The 27,797-nt window shown below is 44.4% G+C and overlaps 1 protein-coding gene across 8 annotated transcripts in view; it reads left to right on the top strand.

Annotated features, from left to right (window-relative positions):
* Positions 1 to 27,797, top strand: part of IGSF5 (immunoglobulin superfamily member 5) — a 74,041-nt gene that overhangs the window by 4,807 nt on the left and 41,437 nt on the right. For all 8 annotated transcript variants that reach the window (XM_019839363.3, XM_006935853.5, XM_019839362.3 and 5 more), the window contains 2 exons: positions 12,994 to 13,311; positions 18,925 to 19,224. In XM_019839363.3, coding sequence (XP_019694922.2) covers positions 12,994 to 13,311; positions 18,925 to 19,224 — 618 coding nt within the window. The remainder of the gene's footprint in view (positions 1 to 12,993; positions 13,312 to 18,924; positions 19,225 to 27,797) is intronic.

The following is a 27,797-nucleotide window of genomic DNA, read 5'->3' as shown; positions in this document are numbered from 1 at the left end:
CCTTGTCCTGGATCGCCCCCAGGGGGTCAGTCGAAAGGGACTCCAGGGGGTCCCAGGCCAGGGTCTCCCGATCACACTCTGCTTTGCAGGAGGTGGAGCTTGAGACTGCGGGCTCCTTGGGGTGACTGGAGTTGGTTCCCCCAACTTTCTTTTGATTATGTCTTGCCTAGACCTCTTAGAGGGCAGCCATCCTGTATTTCTTGTGCAGTGATTTCAAGGCATTGTACTGAAGAATGATGAACATGTAGAAAAGCTCACAAGTCACAGAGGTACAGCTTGATGAATTTTCGCAAACTGAACACCTTCGTGTATTAACAGTGAGACCAAGAACCTCCCGTGAATGCCTCCCTTTTGGTCATTCTGATACCCCTCCCCCAATATTCGATATTTATTGAAAAACGGAAAAGAATGAAATAATATAGGGACTCTCAGAGTGTGTTACAGGCAATAAGGACTCTTTTGTAAGTTTTGGTTTGGAGTATGTTGAGACATGAAGCCCAGGGGCCCAGGCTGTGGTGTTAACGTGTATTTGAGGGCAAAGATGTTCAGAAACCCTCGACTCATAGTGCGCAGTGTGAGGTGTTTAGTAGGCGCTTGATAAGCCCTGGTTTGTGGAGAGGAAAACACCAGCCCTGTTGCGTAGAGCTTGAGGACTTGTCCAGGGGCTGGCAAACCACGCTCAGCACTCATTTGAGGGATAAGGCTCCAACATGGCTATTTCAGCCACGGTTGCAAAAATCTCTTCTGGCAGTTTAGCGGGGAGCTGATGTACTGTGGGGTCTATGGTTTTTCTGGGACATTTTCCCTGAAGCTGTGTTTGGAACAAAGGGGAGGCTTTGGTGGAGGCCTGGAGATGGCTGTTCCAGGAGGGGAGAGTGTTATGGGCTCATTCGAATGCCCCCTGGGGGATGGGGTCCATCACTATGGACTGAGCACCTCGGATGCTTCATCTTGGAAAGTCTGGGGGTAGAGACACCTTCATTTGTAGACTTTGAATAGCTGAGAGCAACCTCCATGCACAGTCAAAGCGTTCCTGCCAGTCCTCTCCTCTCTATCTTGCCCCAGTGGATTATTTAGAACTCAACACCCTTATTTATTCGCTCAGTGAATATTGACTGAGGGCCTGTTATGTGCCATTTAGTTGTAGGCATTGTGACGTGGCAATGAAAAAACCAGGCATAGTCCCTGCTAACAAAGCACTTAGAACCCCACAGGGGAATTAGGCACTTATTGGTAGAAAAATCAATATAAAGTTGCCATTGTGACAATTGCCTCAAAGATTTGAAAGCCAAGACTGGCATGCCAGACTGATCACTGCCCATGCAAAGGCCCTGGGGCCAGAAAGAGTTGGTGAGTTTGATAAATTTAGGGTGGTCTGGTGGCTGGAAGGTGAAGTTTGGGGCCAAAGGAAGTTGATGGGAGACTAAGTGAAGTCTTAAGAGGATAATGTTAAGGGTTATCTGGTCTTTATCCAAAATGTACATGTTTAAAATATCTAAACTAAGTCTGAGTGTGGAGGTGGGCGGTAGGGGTGTCTTATCATGCTGGTGTGCTGGCTGCCGTGTGAACAGCAGTTCTGGGTGGTGGTGGCACAGTGGTGACACTTGAGCTTCCTGCCATCATCAGTGGGACTCTGCAGGTGCCTCAGGACCGCCCCCCCCCCCCTTGTTTCTCAGTCCCCTTCTGACTTTCCTGACTCCCATTTTCTCAGCTGCCTCACCAAAGCATTTCTCTGCTGCCAGATCCCCTGCACTTCCCTTTCTCCCTTTTGATTTTAATGGTCTGCTTCACCGTTTCTTTGCAGTGGTCAGTAAGAGGCAGGGGAAGGCGAGGGGTCTGCAGGTGCAGTGAGGGAGGCGGGAGGACAGTGGAAGAACAGAGGGGTCTGGCCTCCGACCTCCCGTCAGGGAGATATCCAGCTGCTCCCCCAGGGAGCTGAGAAAAAAACCTTCGCAGAAAGCCGGTAGGATGCATGTTTGGGGTCCATTTATGGAGGGCCGGGAGGAGGCACGAAAGTGCTACTGTTGGGTGATTTCTGTTTTGCAGACAGGAGGATGCAGTGAGTGGACGAGATGTCTGGTCCCGGCTGGCAGCCAGTCGTTCACGGAGGTGCCTGGTGGAGTAGGATCCTGGCAGGAGAGGAAGCAGAGGGAGGGGGGCTGCCGATGTGGGAACTGGAGAGTGTGAGTGTGAATAAGAATCTTGCAAATGGACAAACTCCCGAGTTGGGTGACCACCACAGCTGGTGGCCCAGGGGAAGTGTCTGGGAGGTGGGGGGGGGGGGACACTGATCTTTCTTGTGGCTCTGCCCTGATTTGCCTGTTCGCTCTACAGAGTGAAAGGGGAACAGAGGGAAGAGGAGGATTTGTGTTTGGTGAAAGGCCTTACTGTCAATTTTCTCGTATTTGTTCTGTGCAGGGAAGGGTTACACAACCCGCAGCTGATAGGATTCAGGGAGAGGAAAGGGGCTCCAGGACCTCGCATTATCAGGGTACAGCTTCTGAGTCAGGAGGCAGGGCTGAAGGCGAGTTTACCTATGTCGGTAGCCAAGACCGCTGGGGACGTGCTGTCCGGGGAATGTAGTGCTGACGATTTGGAGCCTCCTGTTTAATTTATTAGAGGTCAGGTTCAAACTCCAGCAAGAGTTTCCATTTGTTCTTCCTCCCTCTCACCTCCCACCTGGAAAGTAAGGTATGTGACCTGCACGTTTTCTTGGTCACAGGTGCAGTCTGGTGGCTCAGAGCAAACAGTGTTCCAGAGTGAAATAATCTCTCTGCCTCGCACTAGGCAGTGAGGGAGCCATGGTTTCAGATGGGTCTGCGTGTTCTGTGGGAGCCACTTAGATGGCGCTCCTGGCAGGGCGGGCTTGGGTCTCAGCCGCCTTGGCGCTCCCCACGCCTGAGCCACTGGGCTCTGTCCATTTGACTCCCACCGTTCTGCATCAGGAGTGGGGGGAGCGTGCTGTCGTCTCCCTGTGGAGTGGGGAGAGCTCGTCTCTTTCCTCGGGGTGTAGATTTGGTTGTTCCCTCCCTTCTGTCCTTCTGAAGGTGCAGTTCAGGGCTCGTGGAAAGAGCCAAGTCGGCGCAGAGGCCGTGACTTTCCCTGGGGGGTCATTTTTGACTTCTCTTCCTCAGGCTTTTTTCTTTTTCTAAAATCCCAGATCAAAGGGATCCTTGGATTAGAGAGGCCTGCCCTGGGATAAGGGAGGATGGCCAATAGGAGTTGTTATTTAGAGTCCCACTTTCTCTCTTTTCCCACCATGCCCAGAGACAAAGGAAAGAATAACCATCATGTTTATCCAAACACAGGAATAGTCTTAGCTAATTGCGATCTTCCCTCAGTTCTGCCTCTTTGGAGCCTGTAGGTCTCTTTTCAGGACCCTTTTCTTGACCTTGACCCTGGCTGCCTTGCCCCCTGGTCCTGCTGGCCTCCGGGGCTGTGCAATAGTTCTTGCTCTCCCATTAACCTGTCCCTGCGGCAGACTGTGCATTCTGGGTACTCAGGTGATGCGTTAATGTGTCTGCCGTGTCCTGTCTTACAACTTGACCATATGAAGTTGGAAGGAGAGGTGGCTGCAATGATTTGGGGGCACTCAGGCTATATGGCAGGCTGCCTGGTGGACCCACAGGAATCCTACAGCTGCATAAGGTAGGAGGAACCCATTGCAGTCTTACTGGTGTGGCGGGCAGGGCTGAGGAGAAACCACAGGGTCTGGTCTGCTTGGGGGTCTGTTTGCTATAAACTCTGAGTGAGATCAGAGGGGGAAAGAGTGGGCAAGAGTGGGAAGGTGTGAGTGTGGGTTCCAGCTCATCACTGTGATGGCAAGTCCTGGATATTGCTTACCTTCATTTATTCATTTAAAAAACCACAAGTGAAAAGAGGGGCATGAAGGATTTGGAAGACTACCCTTTGCCGTGCAAGTTCTATGTCGAGTTATTATTATTAATATTTTATTAACTTGTTTTATTTTTTATGTTTTAAATTTACATCCAAATTAGTTGGCATAGAGTGCAACAATGATTTCAGGAGTAGATTCCTTAATGCCCCTCCCCCATTTAGCCCATCTCCCCTCTCACAACCCCTCTGGTACCCTCAGTCCTCCATATTTAGGAGTCTCTTCTGTTTTGTCCCCCTCCATGTTTTTATATTATTTTTGTTTCCCTTCCCTTATGTTCATCTGTTTTGTCTCTTAAAGTCCTCATATGAGTGAAGTCAAATGATTTTGGTCTTTCTGTGACTAATTTCACTTAGCATAATCCCCTCCACTTCCATCCACGTAGTTGCAAATGGCAAGATTTCATTCTTTTTGATTGCCGAGTAATACTCCATCGTATATATATATACCACATCTCCTTTATCCATTCATCCATTGATGGACATTTGGGCTCTTTCCATACTTTGGCTATTGTCAATAGCATTGCCATAAACATGGGGGTGCATGTGTCCCTTCGAAACAGCACACCTGTATCGCTTGGATAAATGCCTAGTAGTGCAATTGCTGGGTCATAGGGTAGTTCTGTTTTTAGTTTTTTGAGGAACCTCCATACTGTTTTCCAGAGTGGCTGCACCAGCTTGCATTCCCACCAACAATGCAAAAGAGATTCTCTTTCTCCACATCCTCGCCAACATCTGTTGTTGCCTGAGTTGTTAATGTTACCATTCTGACAGGTGTGAGGTGGTATCTCATTGTGGTTTTGATTTGTATTTCCCTGATGATGAGTGATGTTGAGCATTTTTTCATGTGTCGGTTGGCCATCTGGACGTCTTCTTTGGAGAAGTGTCTATTCATGTCTTTTGCCCATTTTTTCACTGGATTGTTTGTTTTTTGGGTGTTGAGTTTGAGAAGTTCTTTATAGATTTTGGATACTAACCCTTTATCTGATATGGCACTTGCAAATATCTTCACCCATTCTGTCGGTTGCCTTTTAGTTTTGCTGATTGTTTCCTTCGCTGTGCAGAAGCTTTTTATTTTGATGAGGTCCCAGTAGTTCATTTTTCCTTTTGTTTCCCTTGCATCCGGATACGTGTTGAGTAAGAAGTTGCTGCGACCAAGATCAAGCAGGTTTTTGCCTGCTTTCTCCTCAAGGATTTTGATGGCTTCTTGTCTTACATTGAGGTCTTTCATCCATTTTGAGTTAATTTTTGTGTATGGTGTAAAAAAGTGGTCCAGGTTCATTCTTCTGCATGTTGCTCTCCAGTTTTCCCAGCACCACTTGCTGAAGAGACTGTCTTTATTCCATGGGATATTCTTTCCTGCTTTGTCAAAGATTGGCCATTTCTGGGCCCATTTCTGGGTTCTCTATTCTGTTCCATTGATCTGAGTGTCTGTTCTTGTGCCAGTACCATACTGTCTTGATGATTACAGCTTTGTAGTATAGCTTGAAGTCTGGGATTGTGATGCCTCCTGCTTTGTTTTTCTTTTTCAACATCGCTTTGGCTATTCGGGGTCTTTTGTGGTTCCATACAAATTTTAGGATTATTTGTTCTAGCTCTGTGAAGAATGCTGGTGTTACTTTGATAGGGATTGCGTTGAATATATAGGTTGCTTTGGGTAGTATCAACATTTTAACAATATTTGTTCTTCTTATCCAGGAGCACGGAATGTTTTTCCATTTCTTTATATCTTCTTCAATTTCTTTCATAAGCTTTCTATAGTTTTCAGTGTATAGATTTTTCACCTCTTCGGTTAGATTTATTCCCAGGTATTTTGTTTTTTTGTGCAACTGTAAATGGTATTGATTCCTTGATTTCTCTTTCTGTCGCTTCATTGTTGGTGTATAAGAATGCAACCGATTTCTGTGGGTTGATTTTATATCCTGCAACTTTGCTGAATTCATGAATCAATTCTAGCAGTTTTTTGGTGGAATCTTTTGGGTTTCCATATAGAGTATCATGTCATCTGCAAAGAGTGAAAGTTTGACTTCCTCCTTGACTATTTGGTTGCCTTTTATTTCTTTGTGTTGTCCGATTGCAGAGGCTAAGACTTCCAAAACTACGTTGAATAGCAGTGGTGATAGTGGACATGCCTGTCTTGTTCCTGACCTTAGGGTGAAAGCTCTCAGTTTTTCCCCATTGAGGATGATATTAGCGTTGGGTCATTCACATATGGCTTTTATGATCTCAAGGTATGCTCCTTCTATCCCTACTTTTTTGAGGGTTTTTATCAAGAATGGATGTTGTATTTTTTTCAAATGCTTTCTCTGCATCTATTGAGAGGATCATGTGGTTCTCATACTTTCTTTTATTGATGTGATGAATCACGTTAATTGTTTTGCAGATATTGAACCAACCCTGCATCCCAAGTATAAATCCCGCTTGGTCGTGGTGAATAATTTTTTTAATGTATTGTTGGATCCAGTTGGCTAATATCTTGTTGAGGTTTTTTCATCCATGTTCATCAGGGAAATTGGTCTTAGTTCTCCTTTTTAGTGGGGTCTCTGTCTGGTTTTGGAATCAAGCTAATGCTGACTTCATAGAAAGAGTTTGGAAGTTTTCCTTCCATTTCTATTTTTTGGAACAGCTTCAAGAGAATAGGTGTTAACTCTTCCTTAAATGTTTGGTAGAATTCCCCTGGAAAGCCATCTGGCCCTGGACTCTTGCTTTTTGGCATATTTTTGATTACTAATTCGATTTCCTTACTGGTTGTGGGTCTGTTCAAATTTTCTATTTCTTCCTGTTTCAGTTTTGGTAATATATATGTTTCTAGGAATTTGTCCATTTCTTCCAGATTACCTTTTTATTGGCATATACTTGCTCATAATCTTGTCTTCTTCTTGTTTTTATTTCTGTTGTGTTGGTTGTGATCTCTCCTCTTTCATTCTTGATTTTATTTATTTGAGTCCTTTCCTTTTTCTTTTGGATCAAACTAGCTAGTGGTTTATCAATTTTGTTAATTCTTTCAGAGAACCAGCTTCTGGTTTCATTGATCTGTTCTACTGTTTTTTTGGTTTTGATAGCATTAATTTCTGCTCTAATCTTTATTATTTCCTGTCTTCTGCTGGTTTTGGGTTTTATTTGGTGTTCTTTTTCCAGGTCTTTAAGGTGTAAGGTTAACATGTGTATCTGAGATCTTTCTTCCTTCTTTAGGAAGGCCTGGATTGCTATATACTTTCCTCTTATGACTGCCTTTGCTGCGTCCCAGAGGTTTTGGGTTGTGGTGTTATCATTTTCATTGACTTGCATTCAGTGACATCCATATACTTTTTAATTTCCTCTTTAACTTCTTGGTTATTAGCCCATTCATTCTTTAGTAGGATGTTCTTCAGTCTCCAACTATTTGTTACTTTTCCAAATTTTTTCTTGTGTTTGATTTTGAATTTCATAGCGTTGTGGTCTGAAAATATGCATGATGTGAACTTGATCTTTTTGTACTTACTTAGGGCTGATTTGTGTCCCAGTATATGGTCTATTCTGGATAACGTTCCATATGCACTGGAGAAGAATGTATATTCTGCTGCTTTAGGATGAAATGTTCTGAATATATCTGTTAAGTCCATCTGGTCCAGTGTGTCCTTCAAAGCCGTTGCTTCCTTGTTGATTTTTTGATGAGATGATCTGTCCATTGTTGTGAGTGGAGTGTTGAAGTCTCCTACTATTATGGTATTACTATCGATGAGTTTCTTTATGTTTGTGATTAATTGATTTATATATTTGGGTGCTGTCACATTGGTGCATAAATGTTTACAATTGTTAGGTCTTCTTGATGGATAGACCCCTTGAATATGATATAATGCCCTTCTGCATCTCTTGATGCAGTCTTTATTTTAAATTCTAGATTGTCTGCTATAACTATGGTTACTCTGGCTTTCTTTTGTTGACCATTAGCATGATAGATGGTTCTCCATACCCTTACTTTCAATCTGAAGGTGTCTTTAGGTCTACACTGGGTCTCTTGTAAACAGCATATAGATGGATCTTCTTTTCTTATCCATTCTGTTACCCTATGTCTTTTGATTGGAGCATTGAGTCCATTGATGTTTAGAGTGAGTACTGAAAGATATGAATTTATTGCCATTATCATGCTTGTAGAGTTGGAGTTTCTGGTGTTTTCTCTGGTCTTTTCTAATCTTTGTTGCTTTTGAGATATATATATATATATATATATATATATATATATATATATATATATATAATTTATTTATTTTTTCATCTTTTCTCCCCTAAGAGAGTCCCCCTTAAAATTTCTTGCAGGGCTGGTTTAGTGGTCACAAACTCCTTTAGTTTTTGTTTGTCTGGGAAACTTTTTATCTCTCCTTCTATTTTGAATGACAGCCTTGCTGGATAAAGAATTCTTGGCTGCCTATTTTTCCGATTCAGCACACTGAATATATCCCGCCACTCCTTTCTGGCCTGCCAAGTTTCTGTGGATAGGTCTGCTGCAAACCTGATCTGTCTTCCCTTGTTGGTTAAGGACTTATTTCCCTTGCTGTTTTCATGATTCTCTCCTTGCCTGAGTATTTTGTGAATTTGACTCTGATATGCCTTGTTGATAGTCGGTTTTTGTTGAATCTAATGGGGGTCCTCGGTACTTCCTGGATTTTGATGTCTGTGTCTTTCCCCAGGTTAGGAGAGTTTTCTGCTATGATTTGCTCACATAACCCTTCTACCCCTATTTCTCTCTCTTCCTCTTCTGGGACCCCTATTATTCTCATGTTGTTCCTTTTTCATGAGTACTGATTTCTCTAATTCTTAAATCGTGCTCTTTTGCCTTAATCTCCCTCTTTTTCTCGGCTTCGTTATTCTCTGTAAGTTTGTCCTCCATATCGCTGATTCTCTGTTCTGCCTCATCCATCCTTGCCGCCGCTGCATCCATCCGTGATTGCAGCTCAGTTATAGCATTTTTCATTTCATTCTGACTAGTTTTTACTTCTTTTATCTCTGCAGAAAGGGATTCTAATCTATTTTCGACTCCAGCTAGTATTCTTGTTATCATGATTCTAAATTCTGGTTTAGACATCTTGCTTTTATCTGTGTTGGTTAAATCCCTGGCTGTTGTTTCTTTGTGCTCTTTCTTTTGGGGTGAATTCCTTCATTTTGTCATTTTGAAGGGAGAAAAGGAATTAATGAGGTAGAAAAATTGAAATTAAAAAAATTAAAGTTAAAAAAATATTAAAATGAAACACACACACACACACACACACACACACACACACAAATTGAATAGATGGTGCTAGATCCTAGGTGTGTTTTGGTCTGGGTGTTGAAAGTGGTTTGACAGATTAGAGAAAAAAAGGTGGGGGGGGGGCGAAAGAAAAAAAAGGAAATCGTTTGAGAATTTGAAAAAATGAATACACTGAAGTGGGCTAAAATGAGATGATGGGGGTAAAATAGAATTGGAAAAAATTTACACAAAAGTAAAGAATATAGTAGGAAAAAATTAAAGAAAAATATTTTAAATAAACATTGAAAACAATGAATTTTTTCTTTTTCTGTATTCAAGAAAAAGAAAAGAAATGAAAAAGAGAAATAAGAGAGAAAAAAAGAACTCGCTGGAAATTTTGAAAAAGTGAATACACTGTAGTAGACTAAAATGAAATGATGGAAGTAAAATAGAATTTGAAAAAGTTTACATAAAAGCAAAAAATATAGTAGAAAAATTAAATAGAACTATTTTTCACAGAAATTGAAAGTAAAAATGAAGTTTTTCACTTTCTGCATTCAAGAAAAAGGAAAGAAATGAAAAAGAGGAAAAAGAAAAAGAAAAAAGAAAACAAGGAAATCGTTTGAAAATTTGAAAAGGTGAATACACTGAAGTAGACTAAAATGGACGATGGAAGTAAGAAAGAATTTGAAAAAAATTACACAAAAATAAAAAATATAGTAAAACAGTTAAAGAAAAATATTTTTAATAAAAATTGAAAATAAAAATGAAGTTTTTCTCTTTCTCTATTCAAGAAAAAGAATAGTGTAAAAGAAAAGAAAAAAAAGAAAATTGAATAGATAGACCTGCTAACAGATTGAAGTAGGACTGAAATTGCTTCGTTTTCCCCTAGAGGTCAGTCCATGTATCTCTTTATAGCCCATAAACTAAGTAGGTGGTGAGACTTGTGTTCTTGAAGATCGAGGTTGGCCCAGTTGGGCGGGGCTCCGCGCAACAGCTCCGCTCGCCACTAGATGGCGCTGCTCAGCTCACTGGGGTGGAGTGTTGCGGGGCTGGTAGGTGCGTATGCGCCTGCGCGGCCGTGGTAAAAATGGCGCCAGCCAGCTACCCGGTCTGTTCTTCCCATCAGCAATCGCGCCCCCGTCCTCTGGCTTCAGCTCTCGTCCACTCCCCGCTTTTCCACTCTCCGTGACCAGGCCCCAGCAGTACCTCTCTCCCGGGTTTTGTCCCAGATGTGGCTGTTTTCCCTGGACCCTTACTTCCAAAGGACCCTGGCTTTGACCCGCTCCGCCTGTCTGCGGGAGGGTCTCACCGAGCCATGGTCAAGTGGTCAAGCCAAATGTCGGCTGCAGCCAGGAACGCCCGCTGGACCCTGCTGTTGCCGGTGTCCCGAGACTGCGGCCAGGTGCCAGCCTGCCCCAGAAAAAGTTCGCGAGATAGTGTAACAGCAGCATTTCAGGGATTGTGGAAGATCACAACACACATCTGGCACCAGGCTTTACCCTTAACGACCTTGTTCCCGCACCAGCGAATTTGGCCGTTTTCTGGGGTCTTCTGGGACCAGGTGGCTTCAAAGGTCTCCACCAAATGTCCTTCCAGCAGTGGAACTGCTTTTCCCCCTGTGGCCCGAGAACCTCCCGGACCCCACTCTGCTCCTGGGGATTCGCCCTTCCCACCAGAGCACCGCCAGGTAGGGCGCTGCGGGGTTGCAGCCTTTGCACTCCCCTTGTTTACAGTCTTAATGGAATTTAAACCCTCTCCCTTCTCCTTTCTCCTTTTTTAGTTTAGTCCCCGCGGCCGTTTCCAATTTTCCACTTTCTCTCCAGCTGCTTTTGGGGAGGGGTGCTTTTTCCGTATTCTCTGCCCCCCTCCCCCTCCCAGTCTCTGTCCTCTCCCTGCCTGCAAAGGTGGCTTCCTGCCCGCTGCCGGCTTCTCTCTCCCCACGTTCACCTCTCCGCGCCACGTACCTGCTGAGTTCTGTGGTTCAGGTTGGGCAGATTGTTGTATTAATCCTCCAGTCAGTTTTCTAGGTGTGTAGGATGGTTTAGTGTTGGTCTGGCTGTATTTCATGGGCGTGAGACACACAAAAAACTTCCATGCTGTTCCGCCATCTAGGCTCTTCTCCTGATGATTATATTTCAATGCAAGGGTTCCCAGCCCTCCTCTTCCTTGTCCTGGTCCTCAGGTGGGGCACAGGCTGCTCACCCTCCTCATCCTCCCTCCTCCCCTTCCTCAGGCCGGGTGCGGGCTGCCGTCCTCCCTATATCGAATTATTATTACAAACATGGGAAGCTCTTAAAAACCCTGGCTGCCAGTTGGCTCCTCTAAGGGGATTAGAACATCTGTCCTAAATGGACAAAAGATTTTTCTTGAGTTCTTCCAGTGCCGAACATGCTTCATCCCCTGTTATCGTGATTCCTTTCATGTGAGCTGGAGAGCCCTTGAGGTCCACTGTGTGGAAGACCAGTTAGAAATTGTCACTCCAGGGTCACCGGGGTGGCTCAGTTGGTTAAGCATCTGACTCTTGATTTTGGCTCAGGTCATGATTTCAGGTTCATGAGATCGAGCCCCGCATCGGGCTCTGCGCTGATAGGACAGAGCCTGCTTGGGATTGTGTCTCCTTCTCTCTCTGCCCTTCTCCACTCGCATTTACTCTCTCTCTGCCTCTCGAAATAAATACATGAACTTAAAAAAGAAAACAGGTTGTCACTCCAGGTAAAACCAGCATTATGGTGCATCTGGGGAGCCAAGGGTTGAATGTTGTGGAAAGTGTGAAAGAAACAATTCTACTTAAATCTACACCACTCTTGGCTTGTCTTACAAAATCAACACATTCCTTCTTGCAGGTTATATGCTCATGAATGTTTACTGAGTGTTTGAGGGTCACGTTTAGGGCTTGACATGGACTGTCATATTTGGTTTTTGAAACAATCCACTGTGGTGCCAGTGCCCTTGTTCTGTGGCTGAGGCGAGTGGGACATGGAGAAGTTGAGATAATTTGCCCCGCGAGCCAGGAGCCCCACCTGACAGTCCATGGGCTTCTGCTTTTGAGCCACCTGCCTGTCTGCTGGAGTTTTGAACCCAACACTAGATATGGTGGGATTTTTTTTTACCAGCCTGCCAGATGCATTGCTTGATCGTTCTCATCATTACGGGAACCCACTCCCCTATCCTTCTGCCTGTTTTCCCTCTTTGTATTTCCCCACCCGTGTCTCTTCTGGTCCTTAAGAGGAGAGGCATGGAATCAATGATAGTACAGTTCTCTTGATACTTGGCGACTGGCTTACCTATTACTCCACGACCGTGTACTCAGATGCAACGTTTGTCTCTCTCCATCTGGATTCCTTCTCTCTCAACCTTGTTTATCCTCCAGCCCTTGACACTGTCCTAAGGATCCCATCTGGGGGCTGTAAGGGTGCAGGGGCATGCAGTGGGCTATGATCTCAGCATGATGGGGTCCCCATTCTCTTCATGTCTAAGAGAGACTGTTTTCCACCTTCCCCTCTGAGCCCTGGGATTTCCACAGGGGTGGAAATCAAAGACCCTGCTTAACTTCCTTGGAGGATAACTCTCGTTTCATGGGGAAGGTGAAAACTTGTCTCAAATAGACCCGGGAGCTCTCGGGGCCAGGCTGGGATCAAGGTAACATCGCTCTGGAGGTAGAGGAGCAGTCTTGCTGGGAGGTGCTTTGAGATGTGGAGGGAGCGGATGGAAAGGAGGGATGGGTGGCTTCCTGTCCACTGGGGAGACATGGTGTTGGGACCAGGAAGACATGGGGTCTGAGCCACTGGCCATCCAGAGGCCACGGCTGGTGGATACAGAAGGGTTAAACCCTACCTTAGACTTACACAGATTTGTTCACTTACCGCCTTGAAACACCGGTTGCCTTCCAGCTTCTGGATCCAGCTATCAAATCATAGAAGGTCCCAAGAACGCAACGGTGCTGGAGGGCTCGGAGGCTCGCTTCAACTGCACGGTCTCACAGGGCTGGAAGCTCATCATGTGGGCTCTGAATGGCACGGTGGTTCTGAGCATCACGCCCTCAGAGCCCATCATCACCAACGACCGCTTTACCTCTGCGAGCTACCAAGAGGGCGGCAACTCCATCTCTGAGATGATAATCCATGATGTGCAGCTCCGTGACGCGGGGCACATCAAGTGCAGCCTCCAGAACAGTGACCGCGATGCATCCGCTTTCCTTTCAGTGCAAGGTGGGTGCACAGGTGGCTCTGAGCGGAGCAGGTGGAGGCGGCTGGGTTGGATGCCAGGGGCACAGGAGGACCCCGCATGCATCCAGGGTCTGCCCTCAGCGTGTTAGGCTTAGAAGTATGAATGCCTATTGTTCTTTTGTTTGCTGTTTCTTACCCCAATTCTTCACCGAACCTCTTTCTGCCCTTCTTTCTGTTTCCCCTACCTCATCTCTTCTTTCCTTTCTCTTTTCTTTCACTAAGACTCTTAAAGACAGGTCTTATCACTTTCCCATCGCTATCCCACCGAGAGCTTTTGTGGACATATACCCCAGATTCTCCCAGGCCGGTTGTGGCCACTGCTCTTTGATTTAGGAATAGTTGCCCATCACTGCCGTTTCTCTGGTGTTCTATATACGTGCTGCTTTTTCCTCTCCTTATGTCACGTATGCACTTTGAATCATGATTTTTTTACCCTTTTCCTCTTTCCAGTTGAGTTCTCCCAATCCTTTACTCTTTCCCGCCCCCAGCGGTTCTTGTAGTCAAAGGTGGGTGTTCACTAACCATACCAAACATTTTAGGGTAAAGAGTAAGCGAAATTTATCACAAGGGATAGTTTATTTTTCATTTTCAGAGGTAATTTTGAGATGCTCTAAATCATGGTATGTAGTGAAAAGAAAAATAAAAGGATGCTTTACAAGAATTCAGAAATCTTTATCAAAGTTTAATCACTTTGCAATTCTTAAAATGCAATTATATGGTATTTGTAGATGCATTGGAGCTAGTTGAGCTCCTGATTTCTGTGGCAGCGTTTCTTAAGAAAACCACGTCGTATTTTGAAATTTTTTCTTATGTCTATTTATTGGCTTGTCTAGGAGAAATTTCCAAACATTTGATCTGTGTTAATGTTGCATCAAATCCAGTTTGATAACATTTGGTAGGAATACAGGTCTACCTATTTCTACTTGATTTTTTTTTTTTTTTTTTTTTACTTAGCCAAAATGTTGTCCCTTTACTTTTATGTGTCTTTAATTTTATACGGCTTAATGATATTTTCTTTTTTTTTTTTTTTAATTTTTTTTTTCCAACGTTTATTTTTATTTTTGGGACAGAGAGAGACAGAGCATGAACGGGGGAGGGGCAGAGAGAGAGGGAGACACAGAATCGGAAGCAGGCTCCAGGCTCTGAGCCATCAGCCCAGAGCCCGACGCGGGGCTCGAACTCCCGGACCGCGAGATCGTGACCTGGCTGAAGTCGGACGCTTAACCGCCTGCGCCACCCAGGCGCCCCAATGATATTTTCAAAATAGTGATTTTTATGAGACTACCTGGATTATTGGCTTAGTTTGCATGACCAGATTCTTACCATAATGATTTGTGGCATAGGGGAAAGAACACAGGAAAAATGGAATCAAAGACACGAGTTCTGGGTTCGCTGTCATCAGTTACCAACTTAGTGACTCCTGAGGTGGCCCGACGTCTTCATCTTTAAAAGAAGGATAAGGCTCCCCCGCCCCACCTCACAGGTGTACTGTGAGGGTCAGACGAAGCAGTGACTGACGATGGCTTGAAGACCCCAAAGTCCTGTTTGATTCAATTTATCGCACATGGAGCTGGGAGCCAGCGTGGGCTAGTGGTTCATAATGCAGGCTTGGGAGCCTGAATGCCAGGTTCAGATTCCAGCTGTATCACTTGCTAACTGTGTGACCTTGGCCGTTATTTAATGACTTTGTGCCCTAGTTTCCTCATCAGAGGGTTGTTGTGGGATCAACGGTGTAGGTCCAATAAAGTCTTTACAACAGCACTTGGGTCATGGCCATCTCCGTATAGCCAATCGCATCCCCGATAGGAGCACACCATTGTGTTGGGCATCTGGAAGTGCCCTCAAAGATGGATAGAAGAAGACAGAGTCCTGTCCTCAAGGACCTCCCGGGAAGAGTAGACCATGCACATGCAGGGATAACATGAGTGGCCTGGAGATGCTGCCAGGTGCTGTGAGGGAGACAAGTTCCGGTTTGAATTGGGAGGGGAGATAGAGAAAGAGCAAAGCCTGTACAGATGACTCCATGTTGAGGTGCCCTTCTGTGCTTCGAAGGTTTGGGGATGCTAGACCAAGGGGGGAAATGAGAGAGGAGGGGGACACCTGGATCCAGGACACAGGGCCAAAGGCCTGACTTAATTGATATGTTCATGGCACATCAAATTCATAGATCCATGTGTTTTTATAGCAGCTTTGCTCAAAGCTCCACATCTATCAAGTTATCTGTGCCTAAACATGCATTTTTGTCCGTTGGCAATTACCATAGCTTTTAGTTTTGATACACATGGAAGATTAAGCATTTGGGATGATAAATTCTTTCCCAAGGTCATGTGGAAGGAACCCATAGACCGGGCACCGAACTTGGTCGTATTACCTGGGTTCCAGTGGTCTGAATGGCCCTTTGTTCCCAGAGGAACAAATGTTCTCTAAGCAACAGGATCTTTTTCAAGGGAAAAGACATCTTGAAGAAAGAGGAAACATCCATGTTATTTTTAAAATGGTTTAGCTGAAGATTTATTTTTTCCAGCTCATGTATCAGCAAGAAAAAGAGAGCTTACATAGCTCCCTCTAGAGTCATCTTAGATCTGTGTGAATGCTACAGTCATCACCTTTGTATAGAGTGTTCACTGCGCTATGCGATAAGCTTTGTGAAAGCCAGTGGGAAAAGTTGAATCACAAATATGTGTAGAAAAAGGAAATGCTTCCGGTTGTTGCATTTGTCCATCCATTGCCAAGTCTGCCCATTAAATCACACACCAAATTCTAGACCCCTTGTATTTCGAGGGCCAGTAGACTTGAGTTCAAGATCGTCCCTTATTAATTGAGGCAATACCGCTCCTTCCAGTTTCTGTCATCTTAAACCTCTCCACCAAATGAAACAGTGAGTGGAGAAGAAGGAATAAGTACAAAACCCTTTACATGTAAGGAACAAATCCATTTCCCTCGCATTGTTGCATTTACAGTAATCCCTGCATTAGCAAACAGGCTTTACTTACTCCGAGAGACTATGGAGGAAAGGAATGGTTGGAAATTTAACATTTTAGAGTAAGAAGAGCTTTCAGAGCTGACCCAGTCCCATCTAGTTTGGGAACTGTTGGGCATCCCCTAGAACCTTCAGGGTCCGTAAGGTCACGACTGCTTCCATTATATAAAGGAATGGTTGGAAATTTAACATTTTAGAGTAAGAAGAGCTTTCAGAGCTGACCCAGTCCCATCTAGTTTGGGAACTGTTGGGCATCCCCTAGAACCTTCAGGGTCCGTAAGGTCACGACTGCTTCCATTATAATACTAACATGTGAATTGCCTTTCCTACACTCATTTCACTTGTGCCCACAGGATGTCTTTCCCAATAACTGATGTATAATGATACAAAGTCATGCAAAAGTGAAAGGTCAATTAAAGCACCAGATAGAGCGATGGGTTTGTATGTCAAAGAGAATGAGAGTTCCTTTATATAGTTTCAGTTTCCACAGTGCAACTACCCTGTAAGAAATCACTGCTTGCCAAGTGTTGGTACAATATCAAGGAACATACGTGATTATTTGAAAAACCTTCTCACTGTTTCACCTATATATCCATGGGAGGTCAGATTTATTTATTTGTTAAAAAAAATTTTTTTTAAACGTTTATTCACTTTTGAGAGGCAGAGAGTGAGCAGGGGAGGGGCAGAGAGAGAGGGAGGCACAGAATCCAAAGCAGCTCCAGGCTCTGAGCCGTCAGCACAGAGCTCAATGCGGGACTCAAACTCATGATCTGTGAGATCATGACCTGAGCTGAAGTCGGAGGCTTAACCAACTGAGCCATCCAGGCACCTCCATGTGAAGTCAGTTTTAAAAATATACTCCAGTAAAGCCATTTATTGACTATATTGCAACAGCTTGAATGCAGAACCAGATAGGAGAATCCAGCTAGACGTTAAAGAGATTTGCAGAAATCTAAAACGATGATATTCTTCTCAATAATTTATGTTGGGTTAAAAACACAGGTGTTTTTCATCATAATATGGTAATCCACGTGACATGTAGTGATTTGTCATTGTTATTTTAAATATCTTTAAAAATAAATATTCTAATTTCAAGTATGGTAAATATTTTTTATAGTTTATTTATTTTGAGAGAGGGAGAGAGTGAGCGTACAAGCAGGGGAGGGGCAGAGAGGGGGGGAGAGAGAGAGAGAGAGAGAGAGAGGTAGAGAGAGAGAGAGAGAGAGAGAGAGAGAGAGAATCCCAAGCAGGCTCCATTCTGTCAGCACAGACCTGATGTGGGCCTTGAACTCAGGAACCATGAAAGCATGACCTGAGCCAAAATCAAGAGTCAGATGCTTAATCGACTGAACCAGCCGGGTGCCGCTCAAGTATGGTAAATATTGATAGAACATAAACAAAATGTCTTTGGAGTCCTCAGTGATTTTTAAGAGTCCTGAAACAAAAACATTTGAAAACCACTGATCTAGTCGGATTGTTTCATCTGACCTTTAAAAACAGAGAGTGATTGCCCAGGTGAGGGCAATTTGACTGAGAACTGAGGGGTTTTTTTTTAATGTTTATTTATTTTATTTTGAGAGAGAGGGAGAGCGCAAGCAGGGGAGGGGCAGAGAGAGAAACACACAGAATCTGAAGCAGGCTCCCAGCTCCGAGCTGTCAGCACAGAGCCCGACGCAGGGCTCAAACTCATGGACCTTGAGATCATGACCTGAACCAAAGTTGGCTTCTTAACTGACTGAGCCACTCAGGTGCCCCAAGACTGAGTTTTTGATTCTTAGTCCAGTGTTCTTCCCATTATATTATACAACAGGGAGGATATTTTAATTTGGACGCTTGGATGTTTCACTAAGGCTGTGTCTTTACTGGAGCCAACCCTCAGGTTATTTTATTAATATTAGCACACACAAGTCCTATTTTCGTATAGGTTGTTTATAGTGTGAACATTGACATATGCAGGTAGGCCATTCATAAAAACCGTAAGGTTTTTAATTTATCTATTATATTCTGGTACATAATTTTGGGCAATTATTGTTATAATTATATTAGATTTGATTTTGAATTCATTTGCAACTGGAAAAACATTTTAAGGAAATACTATAGGAAGTTCTGTTTAGAAATGTATGACCCCCAAAATAAAATGAAATGAATCTGACTGACCAAAGGCCAGGAGCAACTTGCTTCCCATGACCCTGAGATACGTTCTCCGACAATGGAAAGAATGTATAAAGGTTTTTTTTTCCCTTTTTGCTTTTGCTCCCAGGAGAGCCCAGGACAACTTTGCAACTTCACTTGAGTGACTGAGTAGCCTACTCTGGCAGGCACACTTGCCCTCTCTTTCCCATAGAATTCATATTCTCCTGGATCCTGATTTTTATGTATTCATTTCCTCTGGAATTATATGTTCTCTGGTGAGCAACCTCCCCTTCTTCCATGAACCTGGAGGTCTAAATAAAGACACAGGTCAAACCTGAGTTAAGGTTCTCGATACAGACACAGCCAGTTTGGCCTCGGGAAGATGGCTCTCGTGAAATGTGATCCAAGGGGAAAATTAAAGACAATCTGAAACCAACAGAGGTATGGTCACCCCTTTGGAACATTTCTCTTTTCTTCTTTAGTTATGGGGGCGTTGCTCATTCCCGGAGGCAACCTTGTAGTCGCGGAGGATGAACCTTGTAATGTGACTTGCCACGCATGGGGCTGGATCCCGCCCCCAGGTATTTCCTGGGATATCGGCCTTCCCGTGAGCCACTCGAGCTATCATTCTGTTCTGGAGCCCAACAATCCCCAAAGTGCAGTGAGCGTCCTGACTCTCACACCACAGGGCAACGGGACTTTGACTTGTGTGGCTACCATGAAAGGGCTGCATGCCCACAAGTCTGTAACTGTGAATCTTACTGTGGTTCAGCCTCCTTTGGGTAAGTGAAGACCTTTTGCTTTATATAAAATAAAAATATTGTTGCATGCTTATATTTCATATGGGGTGCTCTCAGTCAACAATGCCTAGGAGAATTGTATGATGACCTTGATTTTAGGTAGGGATGGTGATGGAGACAAATTAATGTCAGCTTAATGATGCCGCAATTCCACTTGCTTTTAAATTTTATCTTCAAGTGTCTCTCTTTTTTTTAATGTTTAGTTTTGAAAGAGAGAGAGAGAGGCAGAGCATGAGCAGGGGAGGGGCAGAGAGAGAGGGAGACACAGAATCCGAAACAGGCTCCAGGCTCTGAGCTGTCAGCACAGCACCCGACGTGGGGCTTGAACCCACGAACTGTCAGATCATGACCTGAGCCGAAGTCAGAGGCTTAACCAACTGAGCCACCCAGGCGCCCCAAGTGTTTTTATTTTTGACTTCCTTATGGAAACCATTAAGAACCTTGACAATTATCATAAAACACATCAGGTTCAGAGATAAACCCTTGAAGTCAGTGTTTCTCTGTAGCTTTTATCTGTTGTTCCAGTTTGATCCCATCCTCATGGCCAGTATGGGGCAAGCTCTTCTAATATTTGAGGAGGGTGTGCAGGCCCTCTTGGATTCCTTCCAATCTCAGTAGCATATGGTTTCTTTCTTTCTTTCTTTCTTTCTTTCTTTCTTTCTTTCTTTCTTTCTTTCTTTCTTTCTTTCTTTCTCTCTCTCTCTCTCTCTCTCTCTCTCTCTCTCTCTTTCTTTCTTCTTTCTTTCTTTCTTTCTTTCTTTCTTTCTTTCTTTCTTTCTTTCTTTCTTTCTTTCTTTCTTTCTTTCTTTCTTTCTTTCTTTCTTTCTTTCTCCCAACAAATCCACAGTGTATTTGAAGGCACCACGTCTTATATTTTAAAAAATATAACTAAAAACTCAACTAAATGACATAAATTTAGAGTTTAGATTCCCAAGAGAACCTACGGTAGGGTCCTTGGCATACCAAAAACTCTAACCACACAGCCTACAGGGCTGCAGAGCCTGCTTGAACTCTGTCAGCCTGGAACAAGAAGAGAACGTGGGGCCAGGACTGGAGATCAACCTTCAGTCTTTCATTTTGCAAAAGAGGACTGAAAGGGAGGCCTAGAGAGGTGCTGTGCTCTGGCTGGGGCAGAGCAGGACCTAGAAGCCAGGTAGGGGTTCTCTCTTGGTGCAAAGAGTTTCCCACTACAAAAACACCTTTACTTGAGATCTTCCAAAGTTCAGAACAAAGTTATAGCCAGAGAAAGATTGATGATGAAGAAGAGGAAGAAGGAGAAGGAGAAGAGGAGGAGGAGCAAGTGGAGGAAGAGAAGGAGCAAGAGGAGGAAGAGGAGGAGGAAGAAGAAGAAACACAGCATTTGCCAAGTAAAGGCTCTGTTTTAAGTGCTTCTCAGATGTTAACTGAATTAACATGCACAGCAGGTCTATGAGTGGACCCTGTTATTACTTCTGTTGCAGAGGCAAGGTGACAGGGAAATAGTATGGTTTGGAATTTGCCCGTGTCCGCAGAACTAGTAAATGGCAGAGATGGCCCTACTGGTCTGTCTCCAGAATCTGCTCACCTGTCAGCTCTGCGTTTCACTTGTGTGGGCATGTGGGCAGCCACGTGGGGGGATGGGAGAGTGTCCTATGGCTTCCGTAACAGTGTTCCACAAAGTGGGTGGCTTATACCAGAGAAATATGTTATGTCACAGCTCTGGAGGCTGAATGTCTGAGATCAAGGTGTTGGTAGGCCTAGTTCTTTCCAGGAACCATAAGGGAATGATCTCTAGACCTCTCTCTTAGCTTCTGGTATTTGCTGGTGGTCTTTGGTGTTTCTTGGCTTGTAGAAGTAGCAACCTGACTTCTGTTGTCATCTTCACAGGATGCTCTCTGTGTGCTTGTCTGTGTCCAAATTTCCCCTTTAAAATTTTTTAAAAATTTATTTATTTTGAGAAAGAGAGTGAGATAGGGAGAGAGAGAGGTGGGGGGGGGGCGGGGGCGGGGGGAGAAAGAGAGAGAGAGAGAATTCCTAGCAGGCTCCACACCGTCAGCACAGATTCTGATGCAGAGCTTGAACCCATGAACTATGACATCATGACCTGAGCCAAAACCAAAAGCTGGATGCTCAACCAACTGAGCCACCTGGGTACCCCTAAATTTCCCTTTTTTATAAGAACACCACTCATATTGGATTATGGGACCCATCCTATCGAGTACAACCTCATCTTAACTAAATTGCATCTGCAATACTCTGTTTTCAAATAAGGTTACATTCTGGGAATACTGGGGGTTAGTACTTTAACACATGAATTTTAGGGGGACACAAGTCAACCCGTCATCACAGATGATGTCTCCGTGAACCTATAAAAAGCCAGTCAGAGACTAACCTGTGGTCAGTACCAACAATTCTGTGCTTTGCACTGTGGGGATTAGTCCTTGGTGCAACGAGCACAAGCTTGTCCCACCATTGCTAAAACTTTGCCTCTTGTCTCTGATTCAGATGCTCCCAGAGACCAGGCAGACAACAGAAACGAAAGCATAAGTGAATACATGTGTCAGGTAGAAGATAGAGTGGAGGGGCCCATTGGGAACCAGACATCATGCTCCATCCACGTGGAACAGCTCTATCAGTGCCAGTGGGAAAGGAGATCCAGGGCTGGCAGATCTCTGACCTGGATCTGGTGACTATCAATGCTTTTGAGGGCGAAGGACACCGAAATCTGTGTTTCTTTGGTTTTAAGTCAAGATTAATTTATTTTAGCTTATTAAATTCAAGGGAATTTGGCTTATTCTCTGCTAAGACAACATAAGAAGATAAAACGAGAATTCAAACCCAGCTTGCTTTTCTGTCTCCAGTTTATTATTTTGAACAACTAAAACCTTTAGAAAAATTGCAAGACCAGTACAATGAATACCTGTGTGCCTTCGCTTAGATACAACAAATGTTAACATTTTGTCCTGTTTGCCCCTCTCTCAGCTTTTTCTTTGGCTGAGCCATTTGAGAGCTTCTGTTAAATAAATACCTAAATACCTTGGCATGTGTATCATAAGAACAAAGGCATTCTACTTAACCACACATGATGTTGTCAGCAATCACGAAATATAATGCTGACACAATACTATTATGTAATATACAGCCCATATTTGCATTTCCCCAATTATCCTTTATAGTGATTTTCTTCTCCAAACCAGTATCCAGTCAAAGACCATGCATTGCCTTTGGCTGTCAGGTGTATTGTTTCCTTCCCTTACTCTTGAATGGCTCCCTCACCTTTTCTGTCTTTCCTGATATAAACCTATTTTGATTTGGGGCTAAATATTCTTGGCAAGCCATGGGTATTGTCATGTGGGCACATGATGCCGATTTTCTCTATCATTGGTAATGAATTTGGTCATTTGGCTAATGATTTCTCTGTTGTAATGATACCTTTCTCCTTTATAATTAATACATAATCAGCGTATACTGTATGAATGTCTCATTTCCTGGCAGTCTTTCACCTCATAGCTTTTGTGTTCATCAATAAGTCATTGCCTAAATCTGTTGCTTCTATGGTGGTTGTAAAAGAATGATTTTCTGGCTCCATAATTTTTCTATATTTGTTAGTTGGTGGTCTTCTGTAAAGAAAAGACTTCTTTTGCCTTTTTTTCCTTTTCCTTGTTTTTTTAAACAGTTTTAGTATGGACTCCTTTTTATCCAATACACTATTATCTGCTCCTGTCATTATTCATTTTGATGTTCAGGTTGCTCCATATTTGGCTAGTGGGAATCCCTTCCAGCTGGTCCAGTGTCCTTTTTGACATGGCCCTTAGTTTTTGAGCAGTCAGCCTAGTAAGATGATGTTCTGAAGTCCCTATGCATTTCACCTCTTCTACCTGGAATCAGCCATTTCTCCAAGGAGCCAGTCCAGCTTGCTTTGAAGCTATTTAAATATGATAAAGTATGGTCCAGGCTTTGAAAGGGAGGATTAAAAAAAAAAAAAAAAAGAAAGTTCCATTAGCCCCAAATGCAATGAAATCGACTGTTGAAACTGCACATCTTAACAAGGTAACACTGCAACAGAGCTCTGGTCTGATGGATCATGCCCCAGAGAAATGGATTTTAGAGATTCGCTTGCCTGCAAAGCTTTTCTTTTGTAGGGAAGGGTAAGGAGCACTTAATTTCCGTTGATCAGGTTTAATTCAGCTGAGGGCCTCGTAAACTGGGACTGGGGGAGTCAGGCCTTAGTTACGGCAGCTGGGGTCCCCGCAGCCTCAAAGGGAAGCCCAGTGGGCGCCTTGCAATGAGTCTTACTTTATGGGACTCATTTGGAAAAGGGTAATTTGTTTCTAAATTATTCATCAAGATCCAGAGCAGCTGGCGGCTGGCTGCGTGTTGTATATTTTATGCAAGTTTTAGTAGCTGAAGACCTCATTACAGCGCAGGCTGCTGGTGCGTGGGAGGCTTCCAGAAACACAGCCAGCGGTCCGGAGAGCCCAGAAGCAGCAAGCCTGGGCTGTGCAGGCTTCTTCAGGAATCGATAAGCATCAGTCCTGCCACCCATTTCCTCCTAAAAGTGCAAGAAGTCTTCACTTCTGGAATAGTCCCTGTAAGTCGTGGCAAGAATGACAATGGCCGTTTAGGAAGCCTGTAATTAGTTCAAGCCAAATAAAACACTCACTGACTCCTGAAAGAGAAGCATCCTGAAAAGGATACTGCTAATTTTTTTTTTTTTTTTAAAGATCGATTTTCTCGATTCCAGAAGCAACACCGCATTGCAGACACACGGACGGCCGAAAGTGAGAGCCCCTCTCACAACCCCCCTTCAGATAAGCGCTCTCAGCCCTCTGTGCGCCCAGCTGCCTGGTTTCCTCTGTTTTCTTGCTTGGTGTGCAGGCCAGTGAGGCGTTCCAACAAAGCAACATTGTTGGGACAGGGGAGCACCCGGTAGAGTGTAGTGATTCCTGGTTATAATCTTAGTTTTGTGGGGAGTGGTGATTTCGACGGCCGGGAGTGGCAGTCCTGGGTCACAGCTCTGGCTCCCGCTATGTGATTCTGAGCAAGTCACTGACTTCGGAGCTTAGTCTTCTTGCCTGTTAAATGAGAAGCAGAAGCATAGAGCAGAAGTTCTCTTTCCCGGCTGCCTGTTGGCCTCCGGGAGCTTTGACGCACATGGTGAACGCTCAGGGCCCATCCCAAAGGTTCTGACGTAGTTGGTTTGTGCGGAGCCTGGAAATGGACATTTTTGAGAAAGCCCCAGTTCACTGGGCAGTCAGAACTGGGGGCTCCTGCACAGGGAAATCTTGAAGGCCTTGCCTCCTGAGCCAGCTTCATTAGTGCTGTTATCCACACAGACGTGGACACCAGAGAGCCTGGGCTCAGTTTCCCAGCTTGCCTGCTGTGTGACTTCAGGCAAGTTACTTAACCTCTCTGTGCCTCAATTTTCTCATCTGTAAAACAGAGATGATAATATCTACCTCACACAATTGTTATTGGTGTCAGAAGTAAGCAGGTTAAAACGTCTAAAGTGCTCAGGACAGTCCCTGCTGCAGAGCCCAAGGGCAGGAGAGGGGGGCAGCTTTTATCACTCGTCTCATTGATTCAGAGATCTCCTGTGTCCCTTCCAGTCAGCAGAGGAGCACCTTTTCACATGCCGCTGGTGACATTTTGTATCGATCCAATTGGTTTCGAGAAATTATATAGGCCCTTTTATTTATTTTTTTTTTAATTTTTTTATTTTTTCAACGTTTATTTATTTTTGGGACAGCGAGAGACAGAGCATGAATGGGGGAGGGGCAGAGAGAGAGGGAGACACAGAATCGGAAACAGGCTTCAGGCTCTGAGCCATCAGCCCAGAGCCCGACATGGGGCTCGAACTCACGGACCTCGAGATCGTGACCTGAGTTGAAGTCGGATGCTTAACCGACTGCGCCACCCAGGCACCCCTATAGGCCCTTTTAAAACCCAGAGCATTTCTGTGAGAGCATCTGGGAAGAACTGTCTTCCTCTTCTGCGCAGATGGGTAAAGGACAGCCTTGAAGCTGAGATTAAAGGTGCACAGGAAATTCAGGATTGTGGCCGTGACATGCACAGTTGTGTGAGGGAACGTAGGGCTGAAGGCAAGCAGTGCTCAACTTGGACATGGTCTTCCTTGGTCACGAGGTGCACATGTGCATCCTTTCCAGCAACTCTGTCGTTCACCTTGAACCGATCACATCCACATCCTTTGCTAGGACATACGTCAGGGTCCAGCACCTACCTGGACTCCCCATTTCCCGTAAGACCTGGGCTGCAGCTTCCCAGAAGGATTCTTCCAAATTGGACACACAACACAAACAGACAAGAGTCACAGCACCGGGTTTTCTCCTGTTCTGAGAAACAGAACCGAGCCTGGTTTTCTGTTGTCCAGCGTTCACTGAGTGTCTTTGTTCCACGTGTCTTATCTGTACAATGGAGGATTATGGACAAGGTCATACCAAGATGCTGTGCTTTCTGCCCGCAATCATGCTTTCCATCAGTAGATGACCATTATTAACTTTTCTTCCAATCCACTGTAAATGTACCATTTAAAAAGCGTCACACTAAGACGTCTATGATATATATGCCTGTGTGCATTCATATGTATGTCATATATGATAAATTAAAAATTGTTATTCACATAGGAAAAGTTCTTCTGTGTAGCTCCAGTACCAAATTACCCCCCCTTTGTGGCACATACACCATGCTGTCTGGGGGGCCCCACTGGACTAGAGGGAGAGCGAAAGTCTTCCCTCGGTGTGAAACCCCAGGGGAGATTTGACCCCCAGTGGAGGGTGGTCACAGCATATAAGAAGCAAAAGAACGAGCCGTGTGCCTCCTGATACCAGTCGCTGTTTTGGTGAGAGTTTGGGGCTTTTAGGTGAGCGCAGGCAACACTTTGCTGAGCGCGGTGGTTAAATTAAGAGATAAGAGAGTGAGTGAGATCACAGTACCCAGCAGGGTAGCCCTTCTCTTCCTTTAAATAAGTCCTTCCTGAGGGATAGGCAGCTATTTCTGTGCTAGATCAGAGGAAAGGTTGTCACGGTCAAGACTTGGTTGACAGAAGCTTGGCAGACTGGCCATTTTCTCCAGTAGGGGAGGAAAATGCCCTGATAGGGAATGTTTGGGGCAAGTCAGCAAATGTGTGTTGACTTCACCAGTGTGAATTTCAAGCCTATCTCTTGAATGTTTCAAATAGGCTCCGGGCCAGACATGGAGCTTGAACGCGGGGCTTGAACTAACGACCCTGAGATCAAGACCTGAGTTGAGATCAAGAGTCGAGTGCTTAACTGACTGAGCCACCCAGGTGCCCCCCCCCCCACCATCTCTTGAATATTGAGCCAGATCTTCATGCTTAACCCCAGCTGGCTCCCTTAAGAAAGCTAATATTTGAAAACTTCAATTTGTAAACAGTTCATCATACTGATTTAGAATGATGTCAGCAATCTCGAATGTGTGTGTTGTACCCTACAGTGTTCTCAGCACTTTGACATGCATCCCGAGTCTCTGACCAGCCTGGGGGAAGGGAGCAGGACCTGTGGACGAGTGAGCCAGTGGCCAGTAGAACACAAGTAAACAGTGGCCATGAGATTTCACTGGATGCACTGACATGAAGCCCAAAGCTCTTTGTCAGTTGCAAAGTTTCCTCATGGTGCTCTGAGTTTAAACTCCAGATTGTGATGATCATAAATGTGGTTTTGGACTTATTACTGTTATTATTTTTATTTTTATCACATCCATAAGCTGGAGCATCCTGTTGTGTGGCAGGTTGCTTGGGAAGTGTTTGCATTTTGGTATTTTCAAAGTGTGGGTCACCAACCACCTGTATCAGAATCACCTGGGTGCCATTGCAGACCCCCTGACTTGGCACCACTGGAGGCAGGCTCTGCATATGCATGTGCAACAAGCATGCCAGGTGATGCTTGGGATTTTGCTCTCGGTGCAGCAGGTGGACAATCTGTATTACTCCCTGGGTGGCAAGACACTGGATTGTTTTAAAGCTCCAATTCTGGGGCTGAGGAGGGGTGGTATGAGAAGGGTAGAATTCTGCCCCTACCAACTCTGCCTTTTCTGGGGAATTCTTTTCTATCCCTATCTGTCTCAATTCATCTCAGAAAAATGATGGGTCATGTGGAGATACATCATCCACCCTTCCTTCCTTCCTTCCTTCCTTCCTTCCTTCCTTCCTTCCTTCCTCCCTCCCTCCCTCCCTCCCTTCCCTCCATCCTTCCATCCATCCTTCAATCCATCCATCCATCCATCCATCCATCCATCCATCCAATGTGCCCAATATGTACCAGGTGCTTGGGGTATAAGAAAAATAAGACATAGTCCTCGACCTTGAGGAGACTAAGTTTAGTTTAGATAGTAGCAAATGTGTAAGAAGAACTGAAGGTGAAAGCTGCCAATTTCACAAACATTTATGGTGGCAATGAATGGGAGATGTATAAAAAAAAGGAAATTTAAAAAACCATCACAGGTAATGCGGAGAGGCTTTGCACAGAGAGCAGAAAACAAGTACCTTTTTATATTATGTAATTCTTCAAAGCACCGAGTTCTCTGAATCTTAGCATGTG

The sequence above is a fragment of the Felis catus genome, chromosome C2 (genome assembly GCF_018350175.1).
Source record: "Felis catus isolate Fca126 chromosome C2, F.catus_Fca126_mat1.0, whole genome shotgun sequence".
Taxonomy (NCBI): domain Eukaryota; kingdom Metazoa; phylum Chordata; class Mammalia; order Carnivora; family Felidae; genus Felis; species Felis catus.
This window is presented reverse-complemented; position numbering and strand designations above follow the sequence as displayed.